This window comes from Balaenoptera ricei, chromosome 13, assembly GCF_028023285.1.
Source record: "Balaenoptera ricei isolate mBalRic1 chromosome 13, mBalRic1.hap2, whole genome shotgun sequence".
Lineage (NCBI taxonomy): Eukaryota > Metazoa > Chordata > Mammalia > Artiodactyla > Balaenopteridae > Balaenoptera > Balaenoptera ricei.
The window spans coordinates 71,440,207-71,457,962 of NC_082651.1; the positions used below are offsets into that span (position 1 = coordinate 71,440,207).

General features: G+C 39.3%; 1 protein-coding gene across 7 annotated transcripts in view; it reads left to right on the top strand.

Moving 5' to 3' along the window:
* Positions 1 to 17,021, top strand: part of DHX57 (DExH-box helicase 57) — a 59,429-nt gene extending 42,408 nt beyond the window's left edge. For 6 of the 7 annotated variants that reach the window (XM_059943554.1, XM_059943559.1, XM_059943556.1 and 3 more), the window contains 8 exons: positions 872 to 1,148; positions 5,852 to 5,947; positions 6,033 to 6,116; positions 8,808 to 8,945; positions 9,626 to 9,700; positions 11,269 to 11,403; positions 14,669 to 14,869; positions 16,546 to 17,021. In XM_059943554.1, the coding sequence (XP_059799537.1) occupies positions 872 to 1,148; positions 5,852 to 5,947; positions 6,033 to 6,116; positions 8,808 to 8,945; positions 9,626 to 9,700; positions 11,269 to 11,403; positions 14,669 to 14,869; positions 16,546 to 16,689 (1,150 nt within the window). In that variant the 3' untranslated portion in view covers positions 16,690 to 17,021. Of the gene's footprint in view, positions 1 to 871; positions 1,149 to 5,851; positions 5,948 to 6,032; positions 6,117 to 8,280; positions 8,310 to 8,807; positions 8,946 to 9,625; positions 9,701 to 11,268; positions 11,404 to 14,668; positions 14,870 to 16,545 lie in introns of those variants that run through there. The other variant, XM_059943558.1, reaches the window with a different exon arrangement.
* Positions 17,022 to 17,756: the final 735 nt, after the last annotated feature.

The following is a 17,756-nucleotide window of genomic DNA, read 5'->3' on the forward strand; positions in this document are numbered from 1 at the left end:
TAGGGCAACACCAATATTAAATCATCGCAGGGGGAAATCTGCACCCTCATTATCAGAACAAAGTGAACAAAAGCAATTTGAAAACACCGTTATTTACCTGATGAACAAACAAGAACAAATAGCATAAAATAGGATTTAATGAATGAATGATTAAACTCAGTGTTATTGAAGCTGGAGAACCTTTGGTTCAACCTTTCTGAAACTTTGCATAGCATATATAAGAGCTCTAAAACTATCCATGCTCTTTGACCGAGTCATTATTTTGAGGGAGTATGCCCATAAAATGTTTACCCAAAGGGAAAAAAGTTACTTGTACAAAGATGTTACAGCTCTTCTTTTATCCAGTAGGTGTATTTTGAGAGCCTTCCATTACATTAGTAAAAATGTAAAGGAATTCTAAGTGAAATAAATAAACTTTATATATGTTAGATTTTTCTCTTTCTAAAATTGCCTAAATTCATAATTTAAAACAGCTTTTCAAGAGCTGTCACAAGGCAGGACACAATGCAGATTAATTTTATAAACAATTATTATGCAATTTCAGATGTGGGAAAGAGAGTAGGTGGATCACTTGAATTTTATTTCATGATTTGAACCCACTGTTATAGAAAAAAGCATTTTGGAAGTTTATAGAGAGAAATTTATTCTGAATCTCCGTAAATTTCAGAATCTGAAAGTGTTTCTGTAATTTATTGCTAGGAGAAGTAAAAGACAGAGATTTTTAAAAAATTTATTTAAACTGGCATTGTTTGGTTTATGAAAGCATATATTTGGGAAATTATAAATTATTTTCATTCACAGAAGCAGCTTACTTCTTTGTGTCATCCCACCAGAAATAAAAATGACAAATTGTTTTGTTTTCTTTTTTCAGAATTAAAATTTTAGAGATGTTTAGCACTCATAATCTCCAATCTGTGTTCTCTCGGCTCATTGAACCCCCGCACACCGATTCTCTCTGTGCCTCAAAAATACGATTACGAGACTTGGGAGCATTAACTCCAGATGAAAAACTGACCCCTCTAGGGTATCACTTGGCCTCTCTGCCCGTAGATGTGAGAATCGGAAAACTAATGCTGTTTGGGTCTATCTTCCGCTGTTTGGATCCTGCTCTCACCATTGCTGCGAGTTTAGCTTTTAAGTCTCCTTTTGTAAGTAAACAGCATTCATCTGAACTGGAGTCTGTAAGTCTCTAAGGGGACCATGGGGGCTTCAGGGTTATGTGAGCCCCCTAATACTTTTCTTGTGAGTATATTATATGTGAATCTTTCAGGGCACAATGTCTCTTAACTTTTATTGGATCCTCAAAGAAATCCATGCCCCAAATAAAGATTAAGAACTAGAGAGCCAGCTTATTTAAATCATCTAAACATGCTTTTTATGTATCTGCTTTACTTGCTCATTATAGGAAAACCAGAAAAGCAAGTAAGCAAAAAGTGCCCCTGCCTGATTTTAAAAAACAATAAATATATTGGACTACTTTTTTCAACAGCTTTATTGAAATATAATCCACCCATGTAAAGTGTACATTAGTTTTTAGTATTGTGCAGTCATCACTCTAGTCAGTTTTAGAACGTTTTTATTACTTCATTAAAAAAAACCTCTTAGGGGCAGGACAGGAATAAAGATGCAGATGTAGAGAATGGACTTGAGGACACGGGGAGGGGGAAGGGTAAACTGGGACGAAGTGAGAGAGTGGCATGGACATATATACACTACCAAATGTAAAATAGATAGCTAGTGGGAAGCAGCCACATAGCACAGGGAGATCACCTGTGACCACCTAGAGGGGTGGGATAGGGAGGGTGGGAGGGAGACACGAGAGGGAGGAGATATGGGGATATATGTATACATATAGCTGATTCACTTTGTTATACAGCAGAAACTAGCACACCACTGTAAAGCAATTATACTCCAATAAAGATGTTAAAAAACAAAAAACAAAAAACAACCTCTTAGCTGTCACTCTCCTATTTCCCTCCAACCCCCCATCCACTCCATTCATAGATAACCACCAATCTCCTTTCTGTGTTCATAGATTTGCCTCTTCTGGACATTTCATATTAATGAAACAATATAATATATAGTGTTTTGTGATCGGCTTCTTCACTTAGCATAATGCTTTTAAGACGCATCTATGTTATAGCATGTATCAGTGCTTCATTCCTTTTATGGCCAAATAATATTCCTTTGTATGGGTATACCACATTTCATTTATCCATTCAGCACTTGAAGGACATTTGGGATTGTTTCCACCTTTGGCTATAAACATTCATGTACAAGTTTTTATGTGAACATATGTTTTCATTTGTCTTGGGTGTATACCTAGGAGTGAAATTATTAGGTCAAATACTATTTAACTTTTTTTTTTTTTAATTAATTTATTTATTTTTGGCTGTGTTGGGTTTTCGTTTCTGTGAGGGCTTTCTCTAGTTGCGGCAAGCGGGGGCCACTCTTCATCGTGGTGCGCGGGCCTCTCACTATCGTGGTCTCTCTTGTTGCAGAGCACAGGCTTCAGACGCGCAGGCTCAGTAGTTGTGGCTCACGGGCCTAGTTGCTCCGCGGCATGTAGGATCTTCCCAGACCAGGGCTCGAACCCGTGTCCCCTGCATTAGCAGGCAGATTCTCAACCACTGCGCCACCAGGGAAGCCCCTATTTAACTTTTTGAGGAACTTCCAGACTCTTCCAGAGTAGCGGCATTTTACATTCCACCAGCATTTTATCAGGATTATAATTTTTCCACATCCTTACTAACACTTGTTATTATCTGACTTTTTTTATTATAACTGTCCTAGGTGGTGTGAATTTGTGGTTTTTGAGCTGTATTTCTCTAATGGCTAATGATATTAAACATCTTTTCATTTTCTTATTGTCCATTTGTATATTTGTCAAGAAATGTCTATTCAGATAGTTTGCCCATTTTTTAATTGGGTTATTTGTCCTTTTATTATTGAGTTATAAGAGTTCTTTATATATTCTGGATATAAGTTCCTTAACAGATACCTGATTTGCAAATATTTTCTCCTATACTATGGGTTGCCTTTTTCACTTTCTTGATCTGTTCTTTGAAATACAAAAGTTTTTATTTTTATGAATTCCAATTTATCTAGTTTTTTGTTGCTTGAGCTTTTGTTGTTGTCATGGTTAAGAATCCATTGTCAAATCCAAAGTCATGAAAATTTATTCCTATGTTTTTTCCTAAAAGTTTTATAGTTTTAGCTCTTACATTATGGTCTTTGGTCCATTTTGAGTTAGTTTTTGAATATAATGTGAAGTAAGAATCCAACTTCATTCTTTTGCATGTGACTATCCTGTTGTCCCATCACCATTTGTTGACAAGACTATTCTTTCCCCACTGAATGGTGTTAGCATTCTTGTCAGTAATCAACTGACCATACATAAATACATGGGTTTATTCCTGGATTCTCAATTCTATTCCATTGAGTTATATGTCTATCCTTATGCCAGTTCCATGCTGTCTTGATTCAAAATACAAAACTCCAGTTTTGTAGTAAGTTTTGAAATTGGGAAGTGTGAGTCCTCCAACTTTGTTCTTTTTATTAGTGTCTTGAGGATTTTTACATTCATAAGAGTTATTGGTCTGTAGTATTCTTTTCTTGTGATGTCTTTATCTGGCTTTGGTATCAGAGTAATACTGGCCACATAATGATTTGGGAAGTGTTCCCTCCTCCTTTAATTTTGAAGATTTTGTGAGAATTAATGTTAAGTCTTATTTAAATGCTTGGTAGAAATCAGCAGTGAAGCCACTTGGTCTTTTCTTTGTGGGTCGTTTTTTTTTTATAATTAATTCAACCTCTTCACTTCTTATAGGTCTATTCAGATTATCTGTTTCTTTTTGAGTCACTTTTGACCATTTGCTTTTTCTAGGAATTTGTCCATTTCATCTAAATTACCTAATTTATTAATATATAAACATAGTATTTTATAGTCCTTTTTATTTCTGAGAGCTTGTTAGTAATATCCCCTTTCATTTCTGATTCTAATAATTTGAGCCTTCTTTTTTTCTTGATCAGTTTAGCTAAAGGTTTGTCAGTTTTGTTGATCTTTTCAGAGAACCAGCTTTTGGTTTCATTGGTTTTCCCTGTTTTTCTGTCCTCTATTTTATTAATTTCTGCTCTTTGTTTCTTTCCTTCTGTTTGTTTCAGTTTTTGTTTGTTCTTCATTTTCCAGTGTCTTAAGGGGGAAGTTTATTGATTTGAGATCTTTCTTCTTTTTTAGTATAGACATATACAGCTATAAATTTTCTTCTATGGACTGCTTTAGCTGCATCCTGTAAGTTTTGGTATGTTGTGTCTTCATTTTCATTCATTTCAAGTTTATTTTTTTTTTGGCGCATTGGGTTTTCGTTACTACGCGTGGGCTTTTTCTAGCTGCGGCGAGCGGGGGCTACTCTTCATTGCGGTGCGCGGGCTTCTCTCTGCAGTGGCCTCTCTTGCTGTGGAGCATGGGCTCTAGGCATGCAGGCTTCAGTAGTTGTGGCGCATTTCAAGTATTTTCTGATTTCCCTCTCTAGTTCTTCTATGACTCATTGGTTATTTAGGCATGTGTTGTTTAATGTCCACATATCTATGAGTTTCCCAGTTTTTTCCTTTTATTGACTTCTAATTGCATTCTGTTGTGGTCAAAGAACATACTTTGTATTATTTTAGTCCTTTAAAACTTACTAAGCTTTGTTTTATGGCTAAGTATATGCTCTGTCCTGGAAAGTATTCCATGTAGACTTGAAAATGAATATTCAGCTGTTGTTGGGTAGAGTGTCACTCTGCGTTTATTTTCACCATGGCTTATCTCAGATAGATAGGGTAATAGATGTAATAATTTTCTTCAGTTTTAATGTTATACTTCATGGAATTGTAAACTCACAGATCTGCAAAAAGATCTTAGTTCAGCCCCCTCATTTAACAACAGATGACAAAACCAAGGGCCAGGCTAGGTGATGTAGCTTGCTCAGAGACATACAGTCAGTGTTATTGTGAACAAGACCTCCATTGCCTATTTCTCAGATCATCTAAATAACCTCTCACTGGCTGTTTTCTTTTATTGGAATGCAGAAATTGTTCATTAGAAATATTGATGTCATCCTTAGCCAAAACTGAACACCTGTCCTTTGCTGGGTTCTGTAAACATAGTTAATTCCCAAATATGATCCTTTTCCCACTAGTCTTCCTAAAAAGGAAGAAAATTTATTTTCAAATAGAAAATAAAATTTTATTATCGTTGTGTTAGCTATAAAGGTGTCCAAATGTATGAAAATTAGAGAGAAGCACCATAGTTGGTTTAGAATGATTTTCAGTGTGATACAGCTTGGGCCTCAGTGTAACTTGCTCTTGCTGGTGTCTTTAGTACATGTGTATGTTGCAGCAAGAGAAGGCAGTGAAAATTAAGTTCTCAGCTGATTTTACTAATTTGTAGGGAAAAGGAGGACCTGTAAACATTATTTTTAAAAGGAAAAAAACATGAATTATGGGTATAGAAATAGGGGAGACTTAAGTATAGACGATGAATAAGAATCTGTAAAATAAAGATACCACAGAGTTAACAGAATCTTAGATTTTAGAGGTAGCTTTTAGAATGAGTGGCTCTTTGATGACATCTTGCCACTAGGAAGTAGAAGACCCAGTAGAGGTTATTTTGGGTGGGCAGATGGACTCACAAGGACAAGCAGGACTGTTAGCTTGGCACTTAACCACCATAATTACTTCTAACCAGCCACCCACCATGTACTCTGTTGCACGCAAAATACTTCCCGAGGCACCTGGCTTCAGCAGTAGGAAAGTGCCATTTGAAACCTTGGGTAAAATGTGTCCTTCAAACCTGGTTTTCCTCATTTAGGTATCTCCCTGGGATAAAAAAGAGGAAGCTAACCAGAAAAAGCTAGAATTTGCATTTGCAAACAGTGATTATCTGGCCCTTCTACGAGCATATAAGGTAAGTATAGAACCTAATAGCTGAGATTTATTACCAGAGTTGGCACTAAAGACAGAGTAACATTTTGATTTTCTCCAAAATTTAGGGCTGGCAGCTAAGTACGAAAGAAGGTATGCGTGCAAGTTATAATTACTGCAGACAAAACTTCTTGTCAGGAAGAGTTCTTCAGGTGAGTTGTTTCTGTGGAAATTTGTTTTCATTCATTTTCTATTGTAGTAGCGCACCAGAGGGTGTTGCAACTTTATCTTGCTTGTCCCGCCTTGACATTGAAAATGTTATTTTTGGAATATGCTTGGCTTTACCACCTGTGTAAAACAGACTCCTGAACTATGACAGCAGGCCTTTTGTGCTGAACCTTTCAACTGACCTGTTCTTCCTCTTTTCAATGAATCTGTGTTTAACTTATGTGGAGGCTAGGGGAATATAGGCACTCTGAAGATTACTGCTTGCTGGAAGTCAGTTTTTTCCATAATTATACCAAACATTCTTAACCCGGATCCATAAGCCCCTGAAATTGTATGCAAAGTCATACCCTTATACATACGTGCATTATTCTGGAGAAAGGGATCATAGCTTCATCAGATTCTCAAAGCGGTCTATGACCATTGCCAAACCCCTTACCCTCTCCCTAAAACCAAAGACTGAATACTGAACCAGGTTTTCTTTGTTAATTCTTCTTCTGTCCATCAGAGGCTACTATGTCAATAACAAGTACACAAGAAAGGTTTATTATCTTCTGTGTAATAATAGGCAGGGCTCTGTCTTCTGTTGTAACAGTATTTTAGGCCCCCTTCCAAAGTGGCATGAAAAGCCAGAATAATAACGGTGCATATCTTTACAAAGCATCTATTTCATTCAAAGATTTTGAGGCTGGGGAGGCGGAAGGACTTTATTTCTATATTAGAAGATGTCTTGGAATAGAACACAAAATTAATGTTCATAGTACTTACCACTACCTGACAGCTAGTTATCTCTCTACCCCATAAGCTCCATCAGAGCCGAGATTTTGTGTTTTGTTCAATACTGTATCCCCAGTGCCTAGAATAGTACTTAGCACATAGTTGATGCTCAGTAAAATTCATTGAATGCATGAATGAATGGTTATTTAAAATGAAGTAAGAGACCTGAAAACCATCCCAGTATTTGCCTTTATTCTTCTCTGCCTTTAGGTGTACTCCAGTGAGACGTTTTCAGAAGACATAAAGCCTCTAGCTTTATTCTAAGTACAACAAAAGCAATGATTTTCAATCCTGGCTACACATTAGATTCACCTGCGGGAGCTTAAAAAAAAAAAAAGTAAAAATACCCAAATTCTACCCCAGGCCAATTACATCTGGATCTCCAGGGGTGGAGCCTGAGCGTCTGTTTATTTTCCTTGTTGTTGAGTTCACCAAGTGATTCTAATATGCTGCCAGGGTTGAGAACCACTGGTCTAAAGGGTATTTTATATGTAAGGTGCAGTAATAAATATTTTCTTGAGTCATTAAGAGTTTTAAGTGTAAAATAATATTTCTTTTAAATTACATTTTTTACTAAATTTATTCTTTTTCTTTAGGATATATGTAGATTTTGCTGTGATCTATGAGGGCCATCAAACAGCTACCTCTTTTCACTAAAGTCCAGCTTAGATTGTATTGTAGAATTTTTTTTGTTTTTTTTTTTAATCGACTTTTTTTTTTTTTTAAATTGATTTTTGGCTGCATTGGGTCTTCGTTGCTGCATGCGGGCTTTTCTCTAGTTGTGGTGAGCGGGGGCTACTCTTCACTGTGGTGCGCAGGCTTCTCATTGCGGTGGCTTCTCTTGTTGCGGAGCACGGGCTCTATGCACGCGGCCTTCAGTAGTTGTGGCGCATGGGCTCTAGAGCGCAGGCTCAGTAGTTGTGGCACGCAGGCTCAGTAGTTGTGGTGCACGGGCTTAATTGCTCCACAGCATGTGGATCTTCCCAGACCAGGGCTCGAACCCATGTCCCCTGCATTGGCAGGCGTATTCTTAACCACTGTGCCACCAGGGAAGTACTAGAATTAGTTTTACTAAGATATTAAAACCTTGTCATGAAATGTAACTCTGGTATATTTAACTCCTAGTTATATTTTGCCATGTTATCCATCTGTATTTGAGACAGTCCAAGAAAATACTTAAATTGTCATCAGATACAGGGTAGCATTGCTTAGCTTTCCATTCCTTTGTCATTATCTGCTTCTCTATTGTCTGATATACGGCTAATATTTGAACAGATGCCAGACAGAGGTTTGTGCTTTTCGTTCTCACACTTGTGCTCAGCTGCAGAAAGGGGTTTCTAAATCTAAACCACTTAATAGTATTCCTATTCGTAGGGAGAACGTGAGCCAGCCAAGTCCACAAGGTAAGAGAAAGAGGGAAGGTTCTGAGGTGGGTGTTGTGCATCTTTTAAGAGAGAACACTACCACTCTAGGCTCGGGTAAGGCACTAAGAGGCCCTGAGCAGAAAGGAAGTAGGAAAAATTAGACAGTGTCACAACACCTTGAGCTGGAGTTCCAAACAAAGTAAACTATGTTTTTGGCCGTCCTAAGAATTGCGAGGAAAATCAGACCTACCCAAAATCCAATTAATGGTTTTTTTTTTTTTTAACGTAATCTAGAATTAAATGATCTCTGAGTTTTCTGAAATTTGTGAATTTCTGTGTAACGGTTTTACACTGCTGGTTTGTGTAAGTGAAAACTGCCCTTTTGGGAATGAGCAGACAAGATAATCTTCATACCTGTTTGTTTGGTAAACCCATATGAGTCTCATTACTATACGCTGAACTGATTCGTTTTTGTAGTCATTCTTACCTTTGATATGTTGATGCCCCTGCTTAAAGATTTTTTTCCATTTCTTTCAGGAAATGGCCAGCCTCAAACGACAGTTCACTGAACTGTTATCGGATATAGGCTTCGTAAAAGAGGGACTCAGAGCAAGGGAAATTGAGAAAAGGACCCAAGGAGGAGGAGATGGTATCTTGGATGCCACAGGAGAAGAGGTAAAGAATGTGTAGTTAGTTCTTACTTCTCTTTGATGATCACACTCATAGTCTATTACCTCAGGAGCACTTGTAGGCCTTGTTCACTTAAGCCCTATGAGCAGTGGGTTAGTGGCATTCTTGATTTTCTTTCCACAAATGTCAGCTAACACTCATAAAAACAAGTTTTTCTGTTGATTGTTGCTTCTGTTTGTTTTTTTTTTTTTTTTTAATTTCACATTGGTTCTTGGTAGGTCCATCAGAGGTAGAATGGACTTTCCAATGATGTCTTCTTAATCAGACCAGCTTTTTTCAAACCCAGGATAGTTTTGTATATAATAAGTATCAGAAGAACAATTCAAGATGAAACCTGATGCCACTCTGTTCTAAGTACAGTTAGTACTTTCTGGAAATTGTGAACATCTCATGAACCAGAATCTTTCTCTCGACTGATCCTTAGGAACACTGGCTTTGTAACTGCTTTGCAGAGATCTAGAAAGTAATTGTGGGCTTCTTGGAATGGGTACTGTGTGAATGTGGTCCAGTAGATTTATTTTTTACTTAGAAATAATTTTTCTAGCAAAGTGATAGAAATTAGATGCTTTTAAGATAGAAATCAAGAGAAATATAATAATAACTTCCAGGGAATAGACAGAAATAGCCACATTACTTATAAGATTAATGCTGTATTTCTCTCATAGGCTAACTCAAATGCTGAGAACCCCAAGTTGATATCAGCAATGCTGTGTGCTGCCCTGTATCCAAATGTAGTGCAGGTAAGGAAACATTTTTCCTGGGTACTCCCACTTCCTGTTTGATTTTAGCCAAGGGATGTAAGTTAAGACATGCACATTAATCATCTTAAAGACACACACACACACACAGCCTTTTAAACGTAGTATATATTTCCAGTTCTTCAATTCCCCAAATGTGTTTAGATACATCATTCAAGAACACATTTATTGTATAAAATAAGGTGCCTTTTTAATCCTTCTGACATTATGACATTCCAGAAATTAAAATGGACATAAATGTCACTGTCAGCCAGTCTGTGCATAACTAACCTATGTTAGGTAGAAATTTGATTCGACTACAATTTCCCTTATGCCCTCTACTCTGGACTAAAATTAGATAAGAACAAACAAGTCAGTGCCTTGTCATGGGACCACCTATGATCACCCTCTTCTGGAAACCCTACCTGAATGTACTGTCAGACTTTTACCTGAGATTTGATTATCCAGTCCTTGTCAAACTTAGAATGTGAATTTGTCAGAGTACTGAAGCATTTCTCATTTAACTTTTTGATAAATGTTCAGTTCATGTCTGCTGATTCATTTATGGCTTATTTTTGCTTAGTGCTTGCATGCTTTTCAAATCATTTGAAATTTACTTTAAAAAAAATCATTTGGAGAAAAGCTATGGAGACAGTTAAAAAATCAGGGGTGACGGGGATGAATAAGCAGAGCACAGAAGATTTTGAGGGCAGTAAAAATACTCTGCATGATACCATAATGATAGATAACACGTCATACTTGCCCAAACCCATGGAATGTACAACAAAAGTAAACCCTAATGTAAACTATGGACTTTGGGTGATGATGATGTGACAATGAGGTGCTATATAGCCACTGAGAATTATGTTTTAGGAAAATATTTATAGAAAATGATCCTATATTAGTTTTAATACATACATATTTTATTTATGTTTATCTCCATTTCTATATATAAATACAAATCTAACAGAAAACTAAAATGATATTTGTCAAACATTAATGTTAGTTATTTCTTAATCATGGGATTACAGGAGTTTTTATTATAGGTTATTACAAGATATTGAATATTGTTCCCTGTGTTATATAGTAGTGATGTTATTTTCTACAGTAAATATGGAGGTGTGTGTGTGCACATAAGCTTTTCATTTTTTTGAGTGAAACAATCTGTTTTTCACTATTTTGAAAAATTCATTTGGAAATATTGGATTGGTATTGGAATTGCCAGCAGATTCCTGGTCCAGTGTTGCCAGCTGAATCTCTTGCCCTGATAATCAGGGCAGACCTGAAACATCAACGTGGTTTCTCCCCCCTGTGGCTGGTGTGTGGTATAGTCACCCAGAACTGCTGCGTTTACATCCACACCTCCTCATGGTTAAAAGAAAGAAAAAGAAAGCATGCTTATACTGCTTCCAAAAGGAAACTAAGAGAGAGGGAAGCAGCAACAAAGGCATTCAAACAAGACTGGTTTTGTGTCAAGGGATACATCCTACAATGGAAATTACATATATATATATATATATATATATTTTTTTTTTTTTTTTTTTTTTTTTTTTTAAATACCTGTTGTTTAGGTGAAAAGCCCAGAAGGGAAATTTCAGAAGACCAGTACCGGAGCTGTCAGAATGCAACCGAAATCAGAGGAATTGAAGTTTGTCACCAAGAACGATGGATATGTACACATTCACCCTTCATCAGTGAACTATCAGGTCAGGATGGCTGGGTATACTTACGGTCAGGTTCCACATCCACAGATTCAACCAATGCGAATTGTGTAGTACTGTAGTATTTAGTACTGAAAAAATCTGAGTGTAAGTGGACCCTGCAGTTCAAAGCCTTGTTGTTCAAGGGTCAAATGTATTTACACGTGGCAGGTCCTGGGGTGAGAAACAGTCCCTTCACTTCAGCCAAACCTTGTTCTATCACTCACTGTCTTTAGCACTGACTTGGGAAGTGGAATAAGCACAAACGTACTGGAAATTGAACTATTAAGGCTGCTTTCAGATATAAAATTGTTTCTTTGTGGCGGTGATTTAAGAGGTCATGATGTAATTCTCTCACTCCATCTGTGCCTTAAGAGGCCATGACCTATGTTTGCTGCTCCAACTTCCTCAGCTCTCCTTCCTCCTTCAGCCAGTTGCTGGGAGGCTTCTGCTCCCACCACGCCACTGAATTCCTCAGAAGTCATGAATAACCTCCTAGTTGTCTAATATAGGGAACAGATTCTCTGGCTCTCATCATGCTTGACTCGTGAAGTATTTGACATTGCTGACTTCCCTACCTCTTGACGCTATCTTTGATGTTTTCTGCTTCTGAAATATCACTTTCTTCTCTCTCTCTGATCATCCCCCTCTAGCTCCTTTACTAGATTCTCTTCCCTTCCTCTGAAATCGTGGTTCTGTCCTTGTTCTCTTATTATAGTGCACATGATCTTCCTGCACCGCCAGAGCACAACATCGTGTTCTAACTGCCACCTACATGCTGACACAGACCCCAGATCTCTCTCTCTCATCCTGGGCTTTCTTTTCTGAGCTGTCTTGCTAGAAATCACCACCTGGATGCCTTCTAGTCACCTCAAACTCAAAAGCTGAAAAATCAAACTCATTATCTCTGAATTCACTCCTCTGTGTTCCCTGTCTTGGTGAAATGGGACCATCCAAATCAGAACCCTGGAGTCAGATGGACCCTGCTTCTTTTCTCCTGATGCCAATCTAATTGGTCACCAGGTCCCAACAATTCCACCTTTTTGACATGTCTCAGATTTGCCTACTTCTCTTGTCCCTGCTGCCATTTCCTCAGTTCAAACCCCAAACATCTGTCTCTTGCCTGAAGTACTAATCTTACTTCTGGTGCTCTCTCTCCAACCTTTTATACTACTGCTGCCAGAATCATCTTTACAAAACACACATTTGATCATGTCATACCCTTGCTTAAAACTCTTCATAGATGGAGTCTACTGTAAACTCTCCTACGACCCTTCACATCTAGCCCCTTCTTAGCCCATGTCCCCTGCCTCAAATCCCTCCTGTCATTCTTTATGCTCCAGCAATACCAGACTACCAACAGTGTCCCCCAGTGCCATGACACAGGACACACTGTCCTCTATGCCTGGAATGGCATTCTAATTCCTCAGCAGACGACTCCTACTCATCCTCCAAGCTTCCATGATATATCCCTGTCCCAGTGTCCCTCTCCAAGTTGCTCCTTACTTCTGCTCCGTCACTGTATAGTGTGCATTTTTCCACTGTTGTACTTATCACATTATTTTATAGTTTATGGTATGTCTCATTCATGGACTTGCAAAATTCCTGAAGACAGGAATTGAATTTTATTCATCTCTGTGTTCTTGATGTCTAGCACGGTGCCTAGCCAGCATAGCTGAAAGCAGATGCTCAATAAAGCTTCATCTCGATAAAGAGATGAAGGAGGAAAAGAGAAAAGGAGAATGGAGGAAGAGAGTTTGAAGTGTTAGGGCTGGTCAACCCGTGAAACTACTGAGTAAAGTGTCAGCAAAGCATGAAAAAAAGTGTTAAGCTCAGAAGAGTCTGAGAACCAGGAAGTCATCTGCCCTCTTGGCTGCATGTGTACTTGGGAACCAGGGGCCCAAGTAAGTTACCTCCACTCGTCCTCTCCTGCGTTTACCGTGACATTTCTGCAGTGAATCCAAGTCATTCATGCATCCACTCAGTATCTGCTAGCACCTCCTCTGCGCCAGGCATTGTTGCAGGCCATGAAGGACAGCGGATGAGCTAGGGAGACAAGGTCTCTGCCCTCAGGGAACTTACATTCTAATGGGGAAGTCAGGCAAGAAATAAGTAAACAAATAATCTCAGGTTAATGACAAATGTTATGAAGGAAAATAAAACCATAAGAGATCGAGAGTGACAGGAGAGGGGCTTTTTTTTTTTTTTTTTTTTTAACTATAGTTGATTTACAATATTGTGTTAGTTTCAGGTATATAGCTTCAGATTCGTTTCCACTATAGGTTATTACGAGATACTGCATATAGTTCCCTGTGCTATACAGTAATCCTTGTTATTTATCTTGTATATACAGTGGTGAATATCTATCAATATTAATCCCGTACTCCTAATTTATCCCTCCACCTCCCAAGAGGGGCTACTTTACATAGAGTGGCCAGGGAAGAACTCTGAGGAGAAAACAATTGAGCAGATCCTAAATGAAGTAAAGGGCAAGTCATGCAGATATCTAAAGAGAGGACATTCCAAGCTGAGGAAATAAGTGCAAAGACCATGAGATGGGAGCATATTTGGTGTGTTCCAGGAAATGCAAGAAGGCAGCCAGTGCACATGGAGGGGATGGTTAGGGGTGGAAGTGATAGATGAGTCGGGACAAGCGGGCAGGGATCAGGTCGTGTGGGACCCTGTAATCCACAGAAGGATCTGAGATTTTTTCCTTGGGAAATCTCCGGAGGGCTCTGAGCCCTAACTGGTTTTTAAAAGATCACTGTGGCCTCTGCATGGAAAAGAAGCTGTGAAGATGCAAAAGGGCAGGTACACCGGAAGCCATTGCAGTGGTCTGTATGAGATGACAGTTTGCACGAGGTGGTAGCTGTAGAAGTGGTGAGAATATTTCAGTTCATCATGTATTTTGAAAACAGAGCTGACAGGACTTAGTGATGATATAGATGGAGTGAGGGAGAGAGAGCAATCAAGGATGGCTCCTAAATTGGGAGCTTGAGCAACTGGGTGAATGGGAGTATCATTTAATGAGACGGTGAACACCACAAGGAGGGGAAAATTGAGAATTCCTTTTGAACACAAGACGCCTGAGATGCTCGTTCGATGTCCGAGTACAGACATCAAGTAGGCAGTTGCACATACAAGGCTGGAGCTCAGGGGAACCTACAGGCTGAAGATAATTTTGGGAGTCATTGGACAGGTGATGATTAAATCCCTGGGACTGGTGGAGTTCCCCTTATGTTGCCAGTGACATAACTGTCTTATGTTTCAGGTCAGACACTTTGACAGCCCCTACCTGGTGTACCATGAGAAGATCAAAACTAGTCGGGTGTTCATCCGAGACTGCAGCATGGTGTCTGTGTACCCGCTGGTCTTGTTCGGAGGAGGCCAAGTGAATGTGCAGCTCCAAAGGGGAGAGTTCATTGTCTCCTTGGATGATGGTTGGATCCGTTTTGCAGCAGCTTCACATCAGGTAAGGGATAACAAGTCTGTCCCATGAGAGTCAGGCCATGAGGGGCTCTGATAATAGGAAGTACAGGGCATTTCTTCAGGGAACAAGGACCACAGAGCTGAGTAAGAGTGAATGATGGGTCTGCAGGGGACACTAAGCAAGACTGAGGCTGAAGTGAGGCCGGGGTGGGGAGCCTTCGTAAGAGTTTAGGAAGCACACTAGGAGGGGAAGCCCAGGACAGTTGGTGTGAAAGGCTTCGGACAGAAGCTATGAGTGAGGTACTGGAGCTTCCTAATTGTTATACAAATACAAGTTCAAAGAAAATCAAAATATAGATGAGCAGAACTAAGTAAAAATCACCCTGACTCCACAACCACCACTAAAAAAATAATGTCTCAATTATTCACTATATGGAGTCTCTAGAAAACGTTTAAGGGGGAGTATATTTAAGAAATAAAAATTGTTAATATTTGCATCTCTTAGAAATCTTCTCTTGCAGGAGGCAGACACACCAACTCAAACATTACAGTTAAATTCCCTTCACAGTCTGAAGCAGCACAGTCCAGGAGAAATATATGTGCCACATACCTAATAATTTTCCTAGTAGCCACATTAAAAAAAAGTAAATAGGTGAAATTAATTTTAATATATTTTATATAGCAGAAAACATCTAAAAAGTTTTAATTTCAACATGTAATCAATATAAAAAATTGAGATTTTTATACTCTTTTTTCATACTAAGTCTTCAAAATCTGGTGTGTATTTTATACTCACAGTGCATCTCGATTTGGATCAGGCACATTTCATGTGGTCAGGAGATTAGCCACGTGGGACAGTACAGGTCAAGAGGGCCAGGCAGGCAGGGTTGGTTTGATTCAGCTGCTTAACAACAAAAGCCCGTCTGGCCCTGTGGTAGCAGGATGGCTGTAGTAGCCCCTGGGTCACGTCCATGCAGCATATACTGTCCAAAAGGGAAGACAGAACGCTTCTTTCCTAAAAGTTCCAGCAAACCTCCTCTCCTAAACCAACTCCTGTGGCTGAAGAATGTCATGGACTCTGAGGCCTGGACCACCCGAGCCATTCACTCTGGCAGGGCGCGTGGCGTGAGCCTGAGTGATGCCGACAGAGTCCTCACTGCAGGGCTGCCAGACTGTGGAGGAGGAGCCAGACATGTCGGCAAGACAACCACAGTGGCACTGCATCAGCACAAGCAAAACGCCAGAAAAAATGTGGGCTATCTCCCAACCCCATCCCCACCAACAAAAGCGTAAAAATTCCAAAGTTAAAGAGCTTTTTTTGGTTTAATATCTGCCATTTTTAATTCTCCATTTTCCTGCTTCTCCTCTCGGAGCAAATTGTAAAAGTTGACCAAGCTTTAATATGGAGAACACTATATGAAAGCCATATTTCCGGATTTAATCTTTTCTTTAAATGAGATGTGATAGAGGAGGCTTTTTAAAATGGACCCCACTTAGTATATTACAGAGCTGACGTCGAGTGTATGTTCCTATAATTGCATCAAGAAATTTTAGAAGCACTCTTAGAAAAAAAATATGTTTAGTTCCCCCACCATGGAATTAAAATTAATAGCAGAAATCTGGAATAATGATAATCATAACTGGAGAACTTCCTTTTAATAACCTTTCCTCCCCTGTTGGTCCAAGCGCTGCTTACATTGATTGCAACTTTCATTTTAGGTGGCTGAATTAGTAAAGGAACTTCGCTGCGAACTTGACCAGCTTCTCCAGGATAAGATAAAAAACCCAAGCATAGATCTGTGTACCTGTCCTCGAGGGTCACGGATCATCAGCGTGATTGTGAAACTTGTCACCACACAATAAAGACAGACCAGGCTTGGGAGAGTGCTTGCTACTCACCTGCTTGCTCAGCTGGGAAATGACGGCAGCACCTCTACCTCGAGCTGCAGCTCCGCGATGGGGCTGCCCTGGTGAAGGAGCCCAGGGCAGGCACTGCCAAGTCAGCTGAGGCGACGCACACCTTTAGGGAAATTTTCCACACTAAGTATTTCTAACCAAGCCGTGGGCACTCCCAGCACAATTTGGAGTGTCGATGTGAGTTCAAAAACCAACTTGCCTGTATTTTTCTCGCTCTCTGACTGCCCTGGAATGAATGAAATTCATCTGATTAACAGGAAAGTAAATGTTTAATACAATTCTGTTTTAATCTATGTATTATTTTTCTCCTGCTTTTTACTGGGGTGAGATAAAGGGCATGAGGAGAAATATCAATTGTTCTTTTCTGTCATAAAGGCTCAACTGAAAGAAGTCAGAACAGAGAAGGAAAAAAATCAATCATGTGAGCAAGAAAAATTAAAATTTCATTTCGGCTATAGGCCATTACATAAACTTCATTTGTGAGGGATTTTTACTCATTAAAGTTCAGCTTAAAAAAACCAGACTTAATGAGCACTTATTTGTTATCAAAATGTGAGCTGGTTTTATCCATAATACACTTACTCTTTTTTTTTTTTTTAATAAATTTATTTTATTTATTTATTTTTGGCTGAGTTGGGTCTTCGTTGCTGTGCACAGGCTTTCTCTAGTTGCAGTGAGCAGGGGCTACTCTTGGTTGTGGTGCACGGGCTTCTCATTGCGGTGGCTTCTCTTATTGCAGAGCATGGGCTCTAGGCGCATGGGCTTCAGTAGCTGTGGCACACAGGCTCAGTAGTTGTGGCTCGCGGGCTCTAGAGCACAGGCTCAGTCGTTGCGGCACACGGGCTGAGTTGCTTCACAGCATGTGGGATCCTCCCGGACCAGGGCTCGAACCCGTGTCCCCTACATTGGCAGGCGGATTCTTATCCACTGTGCCAGCAGGGAAGCCCCACACTTATTCTTAAGAGCTGAACAATCGGGGTGTTTTCATTCTCTTGTAGGTTTTCTATTTAGGA